The sequence below is a fragment of the Oryzias latipes genome, chromosome 16, assembly GCF_053564925.1.
Source record: "Oryzias latipes strain Hd-rR chromosome 16, Olatipes_Hd-rR_3.1".
Taxonomy (NCBI): Eukaryota; Metazoa; Chordata; class Actinopteri; order Beloniformes; family Adrianichthyidae; genus Oryzias; species Oryzias latipes.
In genome coordinates this window covers 19,996,510-20,012,305 of record NC_136252.1, presented here as the reverse complement: position 1 = coordinate 20,012,305, position 15,796 = coordinate 19,996,510, and the positions used below count along the sequence as shown (strand labels likewise).

The window sequence follows — 15,796 nt, the reverse complement described above, 5'->3', positions numbered from 1 at the left end:
CTATTTTTAAAAAGTGAAAAATAAAAAACAAAAACAAATCAAAACATGACACTGTTGATTGGTTCATTTGACTGCAGTTTTGTATGTAACAATTAAGCGTTTACCTTAGCAAGACATTTCTACATTTATGTCAGCCTTAGTAAAAGATTAGAACATTTATTTTACTTCTTCCACAGTCTGGGCTTGATTCAAGGTGCCCTGGTACCTCACAAAGTGGAAATCAGGCTTGCCTTTGGTTCAGACATCAAATCTGAATGAATTCTTCCTTTGGCAATGCTCCACCTTTCCACTATCTGTCCAGAAAATCAGCCTCCCAGTTTTTATGTTCTCCTGCAAACAGAAATAAACGGCAAAGTAAAGCGTTGTGTGGTCAGATTCTCAAAACAAATCAAATCAAGCTTTTCACTGAATATGTCTCCAATGAGGAACAGATTTACGTAAAGGATGAAGCAAGGACAACAAATGTTGCAAAAGTAATTATGTAAATGGAACGTCATATTACCAAATTTCTAAGCGCTGTGTTTATCCACCCTCTTTCTGTCCAAATTTACCAGTTCTTGTTTTGCAGCTGGTCCAAAAATATGCCTTTGCAAATAATCTCATTACCAAGATTGCATTTTCTTTAAAAGACAAAAAAATGTGCATCAAATAAACCACAAAGCTGTTGGTCATAGACCCAGCATAATTCTGTTAAGCCAGTTTGGACAAGAGAAGGCAACTGGACCATTAGGAAATGCCCCGACAGCAGGTTTCCCCCTGCTTTCGCATCCGCTTTCATACACAGCTTGCACTCTGGACTAACAAGCTAAAGGTTCGGCTGAAAGCTCATCCTCCAACAGTTTTCTGTTGTCATGCCAAGACATATACTCACATGCACAGACAGAAAGACTTGCACTCACCCATGTACACACACTTGTCTTCAAAAACAGGCAATCTCTCAACTAAGCCAAGTCGCTTCCCACTTCTGAACGCCCACACTGTGCATCAAGAAATAAACATTGAATGAGAGGGTTCCTCCTCTGTCATTGTTCTTTAAAAATAAATTGAAGCAACTGCATACCTATGTTAATGCTTTGTTTTAGCCAGCGGCAGGCACATGAAACGAGCTGCGTGAGGCACTGAGCTGACAGTAGCCACTGGCACTATGGGAACACACACACAAATACAAGAATGCATGTGCAGAGCAGACAACAGAGGAAAATCGTGCAAAAGACAGCCTCCTTACAGCAGTATTGGCTTTGGAGACTTGGAGAATTGGAGCTGATTGCGTTTGCTCCGTCTCCTTTCCTTGTCATTGATTCAGGGATGAACATGTCTAAAGTCAGGGCTTCATCAGTCCTTAATGCTAATCACGGACATCGCTCATTTCAACACAATCACATCTTTTTAAATAAAAGAGCTATCTGCCCATTAGCATGTCCCCTCATATGCAGCTTAAGTACATATAAGCCCTCATGCTAAGGCCCTGGTGGATTTGAATTAAGTCTGATTCATCCATAGTTGCCTCAGCCTGAGCACTTCTTAACACATCTAAAAGAATATTGATTGAAGCTTTGACCAAAATCTTGAGCTGCACAGCTCAGTGACACTGAGAAAGGGCATTTCATGGCTGTCTTCTGTTTGTGGGCATGGCGATATGTCTGATGATAACATAATCTACTTTTGAGGAGGAAAAGCAAACCAACTGTTTTTATTTTTTTTGCAAACATGATTCAATGTTGAGCATTTTGTGTGCAGTAAGAGACGTCTTTTAAGTGAGAACATTCCATTTGGCCAAGACTTTGGCCGAATTCGAATTCTTCCCCTACCCCTGCAGCTTCTCCCTATCTCTCCAATCGTATGGGGTATTTGGAGGGATAGCTGTGTCCGAAACAGTTTTTTGAAGCGGAAACCCTCGTGGCGTCTCGTGCTTCTTGGGATATGGACAGCATAGAAGGGTACACCAGACCAATCCTTGAAATCTGGAAAAAGAAGGCCCTATTCGTTGGCCGCATTTGAAGGAGTCGTTAAATTTAGACAGCACTTGTCTCGGCGCTGTGACGTAAGCAGCCTACAAATGCAGCCCTGAAAGAACGCAGTCCTCAAATTTGGACACAGCCTATAACTCTCCGTTTGGAAGGCTAAATGTAGGGTTGGGATAAGGCGTAGTGCAAGAATTCGGATTTGGCCTTTTTCACAGTCCAGCCACAAACAGTAACAGAGGAATTACAAGGAGATTCTTCTTTACTGTTCTTAATTTACTTAGGTTCATTATTTCTCTGTTTGAACATGACTTTGTCACCGATCAAAACTACTTAAGAGTTTTTAATTAATGCACATACATATTAAGGAGTGTTTGTTTCAAGAACCCAAACACATAAACTCAATGGTGTGTTACTAATATGTCTCTAAATATCCTGAGAGCCGATTTGAAGATTTATAGTTATTTAAAAAAAGACGGCAGCTTCTGTGAAACTATTGTGTGATTAACCTGCATTAAATCTGAGTGCAGAAAAAAGGGAGAAAATAATCATACCTGATGTCTAAGGGGTTGGTCTGATCATGCTAATATATTTTTAATGATATGATGGTGCATGTTTGTGATACCTAATGTCAGGTGGATAATAAAGCCTAAGCCCAAAGTGTCCTTTGTAATTTAACTTCACTCTGAAAGCAAAGTGAGGAAAAAACACTGGTGCTTGATACCTCGTTCGGCTTCAGACTTAGTCAAGTATAAACAAAAGGATGCACACCGACTACACACATCTGAAAACACCTGCCAAGCAGGATAAAGGATAGGGAGACCAAAGAGAGAAACATGAATCATTGTTTTCCAGCCAGCGCAAGTATACCGACGGCTATAGCCGCGTACACTAGTATAAATACACTCATTTGTGTGCACATCTGTAAAATCTTCAAAAAAATTCAGAATAAAGGCATCTAAATATATTAGTCAGTGTCTTTTAACCCTTGTGCTATCTTAGATGACCCCACCCTTGCATTGACATGTTCTCCCTACCATGACAAAGGTGGATAAAGGTGGAAAGATTTCATGTAATCCATGGACACCAGTGAAGATCACAAATCATTGAAGAAAAAAGGTTCAACACACTGTCTAGTGGGTCTATATGACCCAACTCCCAACGTTAAAATGCCTAGGATAGCACAAGGGTTACAAACAAATAACTATTTACGCTTTCTTGAAGTTTAAGGCCAACTCTTTTGTTAGTTAGTGAAGTAACAGTAAATAAACACAGAGGTCAATTGGGTTGTGTCTTGAACACTTTCAAAGAAATCTATAAAATATATATATATATATATATATATATATATATATATATATATATATATATATATATATATATATATATATATATATATATATATATATATATATATATATATATATATATATATATATATAGGGGCTGCACGATATGAAGAAAACTCACGATATGCGATATTAGTAATTAATATTGCGATAACAATATAATTTGTGGTATATAAACAATTAGCAAAACAACCAAAAATATTATTCCCATTCCATTACAACAGCTTAAAAGTTATACTACAAATGACCCTTGTTGACGTAGGAGGCGAACATACAACATAATAGGGCGCCATCCGATTAGAACGTGAAGGGGTCCATCTGATTGGTCAAATGCAGAAAGGGATTCTTTCAATCCATTAAACACTTCAAGCTGCCATAAGATTGTTTGGCAACATCTAAGGTAACCATTTACTGCAAATTTGCTGTCTTTTGCGATATATATACAGTACAGTACAGACCAAAAGTTTGGACACACCTTCTCATTCAAGGAGTTTTCTTTATTTTCATGACTATTAAAATTGTAGAGTCACACTGAAGACATCAAAACTATGAATTAACACGTGGAATTATAGACATAACAAAAAAGTGTGAAACAACTGAAAATATGTTGTAAGTTCTTCAAAGTAGCCACCTTCTGCTTTGATTATTGCTTTGAACACTCTTGGCATTCTCTTGATGAGCTTCAAGAGGTAGTCACCTGAAATGGTCTTCCAACAGTCTTGGAGGAGTTCCCAGAGATGCTTAGCACTTGTTGGCCCTTTTGCCTTCACTCTGCGGTCCAGCTCACGTCAAACCATCTTGATTGGGTTCAGGTCCAGTGACTAGGGAGGCCAGGTCATCTGGCGCAGCCCCCCATCACTCTCCTTCTTGGTCAAATAGCCTTTACACAGCCTGGAGGTGTGTTTGGGGTCATTGTCCTGTTGAAAAAGAAATGATGGTCCAACTAAACGCAAACCGGATGGAATAGCATGCCACTGCAAGATGCTGTGGTAGCCATGCTTGTTCAGTATGTCTTCAATTTTGAATTTTAAACATAATTTTCCTCAAATGTGTCCTCCATCATCAGAAAAAAGTCACAATAAAATGTTAAAAACACAATTTTCATTAGAGTGGGTGTTTAACATAGTTTTCTAACATCAATCTTTTACATTTTGTATTGCTGTATTTTGAAACGATAGAGCACAGCCAATTAAAAAGGGAAAGGTTTTTTTCAGTGCATAAAAAGAAATGAATGAGTGAACTGCAGGTGGCGCAGTGGTTAGCGCTCTTGCCTCACAGCAAGAAGGTCCCCAGTTCAAGTCCTGGCTGGGGGAGCTGAAACAGAACATCAATGGGGGACCTTTCTGTGTGGAGTTTGAATGTTCTCCCCGTGTACCCATGGGTTTTCTCCAGGGTCTCTGGCTTCCTCCCACATGTCCAAAAACATGCTTCATAGGTCAATTGGCAACTATAAATTGTCCATAGGTGTGAATGTAAGGGTGAGTGGATGTGTGATATGCGGCCCTGCAACTGACTTGTGACCTGTCCAGGATGTCCCCTGCCTTTGCCAACAAGTGACCAGGGTAGGCTCTGGTAGCCCCATGACCCCAAAAGGGACAAAGCGGAAGAAGATGAATGAATGAGTGAACACTTTAAATGAGAGGAACTACGTCAACAGCTGAAGAGCTGGTTGTTTCATTTCTAAGTCAGAGTTGCACAACTGTGCTGAATGAAAACTTTTAAAGATGATAATGTCACTACAACAGTTGGGGAACAGCGGTGCCGTCATTAAATCACTCATTCCATGTGAGTCAGCCGCTTTTCTTTTTTAGCTTGGTTTTGTTTGGTGTCATGCTGTGTGCAGGAGGGGGCCCTTCATTTCAGCCTGAATGAAGTAAATTCAACATGAGCTTTGAAACGCATCTGCAAACACTCCTCGCTGATACTTTGAAAGACAGCTGCTTGCAGAGAGCTTCTTGAAATTAATCTTTTACTTATCCATCCCTCTTTGTTTCACACTTGCATCCCCCCCCTACCCACCCACCCCCTGCCATCTTTATCCTATATTGCCCCTCCATTCTTAACACCTCCTCTGCTCAAATGTCAACTTCCTGCAGAGACTGAAAGAGCTCCAGCACAGAGAGTTTGTTCGCAATGTGGCCTCAAAATCTTGGAAGGACCAGCGCAAAGAGGAGAAGGCTCTCAGGCGTCTGCACCAGCTCGCACAACTGCAGCAAGAAACCCAGAGGTGAGTGGGAGGAGTGTGTGTGCGTGTCTGCTGGAGTTTGTGTGTGTGTGCGATGAAACCAGTGGCAGGAGTCCAGGGAGGGTTAGAGTGCGTCACATTCAGTCAACATTTCTTAGATTTGATGGATGCAAGCACAGATGTGAGAGCACTCTGTTGGCCTAGATAGGTCACAGGTGAAGTAAATAGAGGATAAAGACACATTCTGGCTGACACACTGAGAGCAGATGATTACAGAGTGCAGGTAAAATAGAGCCAACATTAAAAATGGGTTAGATCAACAAAATAAGACAACAAAAGCTGCTAAACGAAATTTGGCTAATTCGTTTTGTGCTTCTTAGGCAATCAAAACAAATTTAAAAAAGCATTACATCATGCAATACTTTTGATTGCTCCTATTTCCTTTGCAATTAAATGCGTACTCTTATAATCAGGTGGCAAAACGTGAATAGCATAAATAAAAGCCTTTTCTTTTTTCCCTTCTTTGTTTCTTTTTTCTTCATCATTTGAGCACATTAACCATTAGTATTCCAGGACATGTTTAAATCTTTTTACAATTTGCTCTATTTACTTATCTTTACACAGTTTTCTTTTTGTGGCAATGCTTGATTTCTGTCTTTTTAGTACAACCCCAGCTTATTTTTTACTGATATATTTTGATTAAATTGCACAATAATTTCACAGTGAACCTGAACTTATGAACTCAATTCCAAGTGGTAAATGTTGTCATTTTCTTGCCACAAAAATCAGAAAAATAAAGATCAAACTGTTTTCATGTTTCGTAACAAAGAAAGGAAGACTATGTCAAAACAATGTGAACATTTTTTAAATTAAACCAGACGAAGCTTCACTGAACTATATGCAAAGTTTAAAGGATTTATTTATGAAGGCATATCACAATTATGTCTGAACTCTTGTTATCGTTTTTTTTAAACCAAGAATGTTCCAAGCGCAAGACTTTTAGAAACCTTCACGTTAAATTTTAAATGAAAGTAATGCTAATGGGGTGGGGGTGGGGTTATTGCTACACTTTGAATTTGAATTTTATAAAATAAAATAAAAAGGTGTGCGTCTTTCAAAATAATCAATAAAAAAGACAATAAGTTTTGAAAGTGTTTTTAAAATGTAAAACCTTAATAAATGAATAAAAATCGGTACATAAATGCTTCTCAGACCTTGGAATATACAAAATCTTTTGCCTTATTATTTTTATAGCTTTAGTCAAAGAAGCAAGGCAGGCAGCGACGAAACGAGAATGAAGTATTGATTTTTGTTGTATCATATCACAGAATGCTCTATAGCTACAATGCTTGTGCGACCTTTACCCAACAACGCATAAAAATCAGTGCCAAAAGTGGCGAAAAACAATGACTTAATCCTAGAATATCATTTCTAAGTAAAGTCATGCAAAAAATAGAAACAGTAAAAAGGAAAGTTTGATCAGGATAACCCTTCTTAATTTATTTGTTTTAATAGTTTGAAGAATGTATTTTAAATAAACTTTTTTAAATAAACTGTTCTGGGTCACAAACAGGACTAGTTGTCCAGACTATAAATTAATTTGAGATAACTTAGTGTCAGGCTGTTTAGGTTCCTCTTCACTACTCTCTCTGACATGCATCTCAAACCTGTTTGACTCCAGAAGGAGCGATTATAACACTTGGTAATTTCATGGCTTCTTGGATTTCCCATTAAACACTAAAAGTCAGCAAATACAGCACTTTAGGTTACAAGACAAGTGAGGAGGAGCTTGAAAAAACGACAGAGTCAAGACAAAATTGTTATGGAAATGTGAAGCCTTGTCTTACGTTATCTATTTATTTCTTTTTTGCAGAATCCCAAAAAAGGCGTGTGAGTTGCGACAGCAAGAGGACCAAGGTCCTGAGGAAAAACCTGAAAACTTTCGCTTCACACAACAAACCTTTGCTTCTCAACACAGGACTCAAAGCATTCAGTCAGAAGTTTCATGCCGACCTCTTTTCCAAAAACCTATTGCTGCAGCCGAGTCCCCGCTGATCACTTCCACTGCTGATACAAGCCCTCCTGCAGTGCAGAGCCAGTCTTCCCACAGCTTGTGTCCCAAGCTGCCTCTCCCTACACAAGGGAAAGTGGGAGGCAGGCTTGGAGTATCCTTCTGCTTTTCACGCAGAGGGCCCCGACTGGAGCCTTCTGCCTCTGTCTTCTCCGACCTGGAGGAAGAAGAGAGGGAGAAGCGAGAGCAAATAAAAGAAAGAATAAAAGAGATAATGGAAGATATCGACAGGGAAATTGGGGAGGCTGATGAAAGGAAACGCAGTGTGAGTGCAAAGAAGGACCAGTCGAGATCTAATTGTGTCTCACTTCGTGACATTCAGCCTGTCCCAGAAGGGGGGATGAGAGACCTGATGGAGAAGACAGACAAAGAGGAAGACAGTTTCCCTTTTTCCAGAACTGCATTTGACAATCAGATCCGTGACACAAAATTACAGACAGAAGTGACTGTGTGGGACACGCCGTTGGGCCGCATGGACATAAACCACAAAGAAATTGAGGCTGGGAGAAAACAAGGAGCACAGACTAAGAGGGAGGAGAGTTCGTTTGTGTCTGTTCTGGGGAAAGATGATTCAACTCATCTGAGATGGCCTGTCAGTTTGCTTAAATTCACCAAATCTCAGCCGCACGTCTCTTACAGCTGCAACCCGCTCTGCATGAACCTGCATCCACCTGAGAAACTCACAGAGGAACTACAAGAGTCACAACAAAATCAATTGGGGGCTTTTTCAGATGAATCAAATCCCTGTCTACCAGCTGCTCCTGCACCACATGCTCATTCCCATTTGCAAACGAAGGCAAGACATGAGCAGGGTGCACACGAACAAGAAAATAATAAGATTTATAATCAGGAAGAGAACATCGATGAGCAGCCAGAAGCACATCTGATCCTTAAAAACAAATGCCTTGCATGCTTAGTTACAAGACCACAATGTGGTGATGAAAGAGAATGCAGAACAAGCGAGGGGAACTGTGAGAGGGCAGCTTTCCATCCATTTGACCCCACTCAGACTGACAGCTCTGGTACAAACTCCACAAATCCTCTGGGAGGCAGACTAAAGGATGAAAAAAGGATCAGGAGGAGAGCCATCACAGCCCTGAGCTGTAAATTAGAATCTGTCACCCAGCTGGCCACGCAGGGGACATGCATCAGCCCATCCAGGTGTGATTACAGGAGTGAGACAATGAGCAAGTGTGCCAACACTCCAATGCCATGCGTGTGTGTCCCAAAAGTGTCGCCCAGAAGGAGGAAAAAACACACCAAGAAGCACAAACTGAGAAAGACAAAGCAGACTGAGGGGAGAAAGGCTTCAAAGAAGCAGCAGTCGGTAAAGTGCAAAGTTAGAAGTGTTGTCTCTGCAGTTTCTGCTGGATTACAGAGCAGAGAAGAAACTGGGGGAAGCTCCGGAAAGAGAAGGAGGCAAAGAGAAAAGAGGATGAGGAGGGTGGCTGTAGCATGGAGCCACTGTCTCCCGGGGAGATGTGAGGCTGAGCCAGTATCTGTCTCTGTCAGGAAGCGGAGGCCTCATAGGAACCACAACACTGAATTCAAGTCACAGCAAGGCAGAGCGCAGGCAGAGCGCTCCGGCATCCACTCTCAACTCAGCAGACACGCAGCAAACAGGGGTAATAAGGGGGTGGGAAATACAGAAGGAGATGGGGGGACTTTTCCCTGGCGGTCTCACTTCTCCTCGCACTCCTTTTCACCAGGTTGTAACTCAAAGCCGTTTTGGGAAAGGGGTCACCATAGCAACCCCAGGAGTTTCATTGACTGCTGTTACCCTGACAACAGCTGTGGTAGCAGCCCACCAAAAAGGAGAAAAGTTCTCCATGGGGACAGGACATTCATTCATAATAAGAGGAACTGTGAAGTCTGGGAGGACAGGGGAAGGGAAATAGCAGGACATTCAGGCTACAGAGACAGAGACCTGATTTCAGATACAGGGCAGTGGGAGTGGATGAGGGGGAGCTGTGAAGATGATGATGAGGAAGGTAAGTCAAGGACTGCCTGGAGCCTAAAAAACAGTTCAATAGAGTGGGATAATGTGGAAACATTTACTCCTAGTCCTGACAGCTGGCGTAGGACATGCAGAAACTATAGCACAGAAGATTTAGACTGGGACAGAAGGAGCATGGACAGGTGGACATGGGGCAGCAGTGACAACTGGGAGGACAGGGGCACATACAGGTCCCTTTCAGGGTCCAGGAGGAGCACAGAAAGCAGGGAAAGTCCATGCAGCATGTGGCGATGCACAGTCACCAGAAAGTCCAGTTTAAAACCGTTTTCGAGTCATGAAAGCTGGAGAAAGAGACGTCGCCATCAGAGTGTGATCAGGACTCAGATCAGCCAAAGCCCACGCTCCTGCAGCCCATGCAGTAGCACCAACACATCTGAGCTGAGCAGTGAATGGAGCAGGAGCAGCACTTTTTCGGTGGACAGTATGAATGGGGTGAGGATCAGCTCATGCAGGATGTCCTCACACTCTGCTGAAAAAAAGCACAGCAGCCCCTTATCCTCCTCATATGCCCTTCCCTGCATCTCATCTCAGTCCCCTATCCGTGCATCGTCTCCAAAAAATTCCAACCTGACAATGAAACACTGTGAAAGCAGCTCCCCAAAGCTCAAAGAAAGGAATTCACAACCAGACTGCTCCCCTCAGCTCAGCACCCATGTCACACCAGGCAGCTCAGACAAAACTCTGACAGCCCTGTGTCCCACTAAGACTCTGGCCCAAAAGCCTGCGAGAATATTGGTTTTCCCTCTTATCGGAAAACTTCCGGCAATACAGAGAAAGGCGAGAGGAATCAAAGGACTGTTGGAGAAAAGTCACGACAGGCAGAAAGGCGAGAGCCAGCAAGAGGATCTCGGCACAACTTTTGACCGTTCAACACATGCCTTGGATGATCCAGATCCCAGCACTTTGCCAAATCCTGTGAAGCAGATTAGGACCTGTGACAAGCGGACAGGTGGAGAGACCGCTCAACCAATTAGCTTTTCGGCTGCAGAGATGGACAAATATCGTCTGTTACAGGAACAGGCAAGAGAGCACATGCAGAAAGTCTTGGAAACAGAACACGAGAGTGGAGATGCACACCTACAGATGGACTCTACCCCCAACTTTGAGCCATTGGGCGACCACTACTATTCTGCAGGTTTGCAGGTCCCTGCAAAGCCAGATCAGTTGTTGCATAAAGAATCAATGGAAAGACATGTTCACCATGCTCTCCATAACAGTCTCCCCGCCCCACACTTGAGCCCACAAGAGAACATCACACAATCAATGGCTCTGGAAGTCCCTAACCTCCCCCCTCTACCACCAATCTCCAATCTGCATCATGTCATTTTCCAACACGCAGCTCTCTCCATGCCCCTGCACTCGTCCTCCGCTTCCAGCTCTTCCCTCTCTCCTGCTTTCCATCCACATCTGCCACCTCACCCTCCTTCTGTCCCAAATCCCTTTGCCCTCCCTCCCCTCTCCATCTCTTCCCTGTTTCCCTCCCTCCTGCTCTCACATCACCCCTTCTCTTTCCCTCACCAATCCCCGGTTTTCCACACGTCGGCGCTCACCCCGCTCTTCCCTGTAGGCCTTCAGCCGCTGAACCCGCAGCCTTTCATGGACAGATCGTGGCCGGGGAGGTTTCAGCAGAAGGCGATATGATTTCTTTCAGAGTGCCTTCCACATTAATTAATCTTTCCTGGCAATGCTGATCACAGACAAAACAAAATGAAATGGTTCACAAGAGAGACAGTTTTTTTTTTTTAAACAAGGTTGTGTCAGTGCTTTTTGACTGTTTTCAAACGAAAATATTTAGCGCGAGCTGTGCTGCGCTGGAGATGACAAGCAAGGAAACAGACTTTGATCCTCTCTGTTTTCCATCAGTCCTCATTTCGGGCCAAAATAATGGGAAACGTACACCTGGTATTCAAAGACAAACTGAGCGGTGTTAACCTGTCTCTTTCTTTTAAAGCCACAGACAGGCCAGCTGCTGTTTGAAGAAGCCTTCAAGCCAGGGACAGAGCAACAAGAGAAAGTAACAATACTCGCCCCTCATCTCCATTTCATGCAGGTCAGCTGAGTTGGTGTAACTTTTAGCAGACTAATAAGTAATGTACCAGAGGCCAAAGGGGCTAAAAAAGCCATTTTTACCTTAATTGCATAGGAACATGTTTGTAAAAAATAAGAGTATTTCTGAACAGACCCCATATCACATTAGAAGGAACAGCAGCTTCTTTCCATGTGTGACTCAAGCAAAACAAACAGACAAAAAAACTATCCTGCTCTTTTATTGTACATGTAAAAAGCCTGTGGTGAGAAAACTGACTGGAAACATTAAAATATGTATTTAACCACAACTGTTTGTATATTGATTTTGACAACATGTGGTTTCTGTGATGAAATATTTTTTCACAGGTTTCAGTTTTTTTAGAAACCTAAACAAATCCGCTGCTGAGGCACCATTCAATTCATTCGATGTGTTGCATTAAAGCCTGAATGAGAATAAATGAGCTTTAATGTGTTTTTTTCTGGTTGAAGTATTGTGGATCACGCAAAGTGTTACAGCAACGTTTGAGTAAGACGTTGATAATTTGTGGCTAACGCCTTTAAAAATGAGGCGTAGTATTATTAAAAATCCTAGTCTGTAAATGTTTTTGCTTCTAAATACGGTGTAAACAAAAGTTTGATCCCGCCATAGCACTGGTATTCACTGCAAATGTTTGTGAAGTGCCTAATCTTTCAACAAGCACAAAAAAATACCAAAAAAAGTATACCTTTGAATAAAAAACTAGGGGAATAAAGTTTGGTTTTTTTTGCTGCTTTATGCATAAAAAATTGTTATGCCTTTCCAATTTCTTTACTTTTATGCAATGTTGGACCTTTCATTACAAAATCTGAGTCATTTTGTCCAAAAACTTTCATTACTTTGACCCCCTTTCAAGTTGTTTCAAGAAATAAAAACACAGATAAGTGGTTAGAATGAAAACAGCCTATTTGTATAATTAATAAAATGGATGGCTTCTTTCTTGCATGTCTTGCCGGGGTTATGAATGATGGTAACTGTTGCTATGCATTCAAGGCTAGTAAAGCTGTTTCCCAAACAGTTGAAAGCTGCAGCGGCGGGCTCTAAGGGAACGGAACACAGAAGAGAACAGAGCCACATCCAGATGGTCTATGGAGTCAGACTACCCAGAGTGCTTTGAGAAATTGGATTGATTTGCCCTCTGTGATACAAGTGGACAAAACCCAGAACATGCAGAGAGGGAGGGGGAGGTTACAGCAGGGGTTTGACATTAATTCAGACACAAGATGCATGCTCCATGTGCTGATGGTTCTGGATAGAAATATAAGTAAGCTTTAGCAACGACTCAATAATTACAGTGCAAGTCTGTCTATACTGCTTGTGACCCTTTAGCTTGTGTGCGAGTTTAAATTTGGCAGAAATATGGGATCTGTATCTTTCTCCCCAGGACCAGAGATCAAACAGACTCTCTGAAATATAGAACAGCAATAATTAGCAGCTGTTACAGCATCAAACTCCTCTATCTCTACCTCTCATTCTCTGACACACACATGACCTGCTGCTCTCTTCATTCTTCATTTTTTTCAAATCAGACAAAAATCATTTTGTTTTTTTTGTCATTCTTGCAAAACTGATATCCAGGTGGATGACAGTAAATTACCAAAACCACCCCTTTTTTATCTTTCATCTTATTTGAAGACTTTCCATCTCAACCACAGAGAAAATGAAAAAGGAAAAAATGAATTAAGGATGGGGGGTTGTATTTTAAAAAGAACTTTACTGTAACATTCGATAGGATTTCAAGTCTCCCTTTCTCACAGACACACTGGGCTATCTATTCGTGCTGTGGTCATGTGGAAATTAGTAATCACAATATCGCTGTACTTTCTGTCAGTGACTGATTAAACCATTACCTAAGCCCTGAGACTTGCCCCCTGGTGTGTTCATGTTTTTGCTGCTGAGTGTGCGCCCACTGGAGTGTGCCTTGATTTATGATCGAGAGGAAGCAGTTTCTTCAGTCAATCCGCTTCTGAGAACTAATGAGGAATAAAAACTAAAGCTGGCACTCAGTCACCAAAAAAAAAGGGTAAGAACTCAATGCTTTCACAGGATCCCCTCTACTGGCACCATATTTGATTAGTGCATTGTAGAAAATCAATAGAATTGAGCCAAAAACAAACATTTTTCATTAACCTAATTAAAAGTCTCAAAATGAAAGATTTCAATATAATACAATAATCTTTTCCCGCTGCACCTTTTTTTATTTTTACTTTATTGTGGACATCTCTCCTCCTTCATGTCATTTATTCAGAACCAGGTATAGTAACTCTTTCCCTTTTTAGTTGATGTTTCACTTATAAGGACACTCATTAAAACTTCCGTCAAGTTTTCAAAACCTTGAAGCATACCATTCAACTCCTATTTACCTCATTTTTACCAAAACCCCCTTTAGCTGTAGGTGTTAAAATAAAGTTCAAAAAGAACTGAACAACTCAAGATTGGAGTAACGCAGTGGCACAGCTGAAAACCCAGTCTGCATTAGCCAAACAGCGAGGCAACTTCTTCATGTCATTTTATCTAACGGCATGCTGCATCTGCTGTGATTTTGATGCATCACCTTGTTAACTTTTGTGAGCTGAACTCACCTAAAAGTACAGTTCAAAGAGTAATCTGTCACCACTGATGCGTCAAGAGACACTGCTGTCGCTGCAGGTGCAATATATGGAGAAGTAATTGGATTCAGGCTGTTTAGAGCTTTTACATCAAAACGATGTATCACTGAAGAGTTCTTTGCCAAAAAAAAGGCACCTTGGTCCGACAGAGCACCGCCCCGCTCTTTATTTTCGGCTCAGTCGTTGAGGCTTGTTTGTGGTATGATGTATATTCTTTTCTACAGCGGATTTTAGGATTGGAGGAAGTATTGCCCTTGGTGATATTCTTAAACTTGGCATTGACCCCAGAAGACATGACACTGTCAGCACATTGCTTATGCTCATTTGCACACACATACAAGGTGTAACAGGGAAGATTTTAGGGGATAGAGGGGGAGGGTGCAAAGGAGAGATGCGATGCTCAGCTGTATAGGACAGCAGGGATAATTCCCCAGTTTTGTTATCTCTGGGAGACATATGTTGCCATTACAATGTGTGCACACAGTGCAAAAAAAAACAAGCAAAGCTGTGAGTGAGCGTAGATGCAGGGACACACTCCTTCCTTCTCCAATAGCAGCAGCAGATCAACTAAAAAAAACTTTATTAGCAAAAAGAATGAAAGCAATCAATGATCTGCTTGTATTTTCTGAGAGATAATTATGAGATCAAATAGGTTTGTTGAACAGAAAACAAACTCAAATGAGGGGGAGCATAAAGTTTAACACAATTTTCCTGAATAATTGTCTCATATAAAGTCAACTGAATCACGTGACGGGCAGTGACCTTTCTGCTGCATTGATCCATTAAAAGAAAATAAAAGATTTCAATAACATCCTCTCAAACAAGCTGCCTCTCCTCCAAATGATTGCATTAAGCTCCACAAAAAGAGTAAGTATGAATCTGCCGTGTCAACTTAAACAACTGCTGAGCTTTTCGTAGGACCAGACATGCTGAATCTGTTAAAAATACATTTAGTACAGGTTATAGATTCACTGCACAGGATAAAGATAATTTGAGTCAGGGCTTCTTGTGGTGGCTGTCAGGAAAACCTTTGAGTTAGATAACCATCATTCAATTATGCTCTTAATTCAGTTTAAACGCGTGGTCACGACTCAGAAAACAGAAGATGGGTTACACTGAGCTCCTGTCAATCCACATGCCAGAGGAGTCAATTTTATCCTCTGCCTTCTTTGTCCTTTTTATCTGCACTTATCTTGCTGTTCCAGGCTTGTATGCAGCATCACTATAGTATCCATAAACCTCTCTATCCTCCAAGCATCCTTGGCTTAGAAGCGTATTACATTTTTTTTTTGGACCAACAAGTGATTTTGCACCCCTGAGACTGGCTGCAAAGAAAAAGTCCATTGATATAAGCTGCTCTAATATCTGGTTTCATTAAACTCCCCATGTTCTAATAATTTCCTCTTGATCACTTTGTAGAAAAGCACAGTTTAACCTTGTAGTTAATTAAAAAAAGCTGAGTACAGTAAAGTCATCTTAGACAACTGGTGATTGCCATGATGTGTGGGCATGTTTATGCATATAGGACTGTGTGTCAAT

The 15,796-nt window shown here is 41.4% G+C and overlaps 1 protein-coding gene across 2 annotated transcripts in view; it reads left to right on the top strand.

Moving 5' to 3' along the window:
• znf804b (zinc finger protein 804B) overlaps positions 1–11,919 on the top strand; it is a 46,830-nt gene extending 34,911 nt beyond the window's left edge. Inside the window, exons 4-5 of one of the 2 annotated variants that reach the window (XM_011485217.4) lie at positions 5,407–5,537; positions 7,369–11,919. In XM_011485217.4, the coding sequence (XP_011483519.1) occupies positions 5,407–5,537; positions 7,369–11,224 (3,987 nt within the window). In that variant the 3' untranslated portion in view covers positions 11,225–11,919. The remainder of the gene's footprint in view (positions 1–5,406; positions 5,538–7,368) is intronic. The other variant, XM_011485219.4, reaches the window with a different exon arrangement.
• Positions 11,920–15,796: the final 3,877 nt, after the last annotated feature.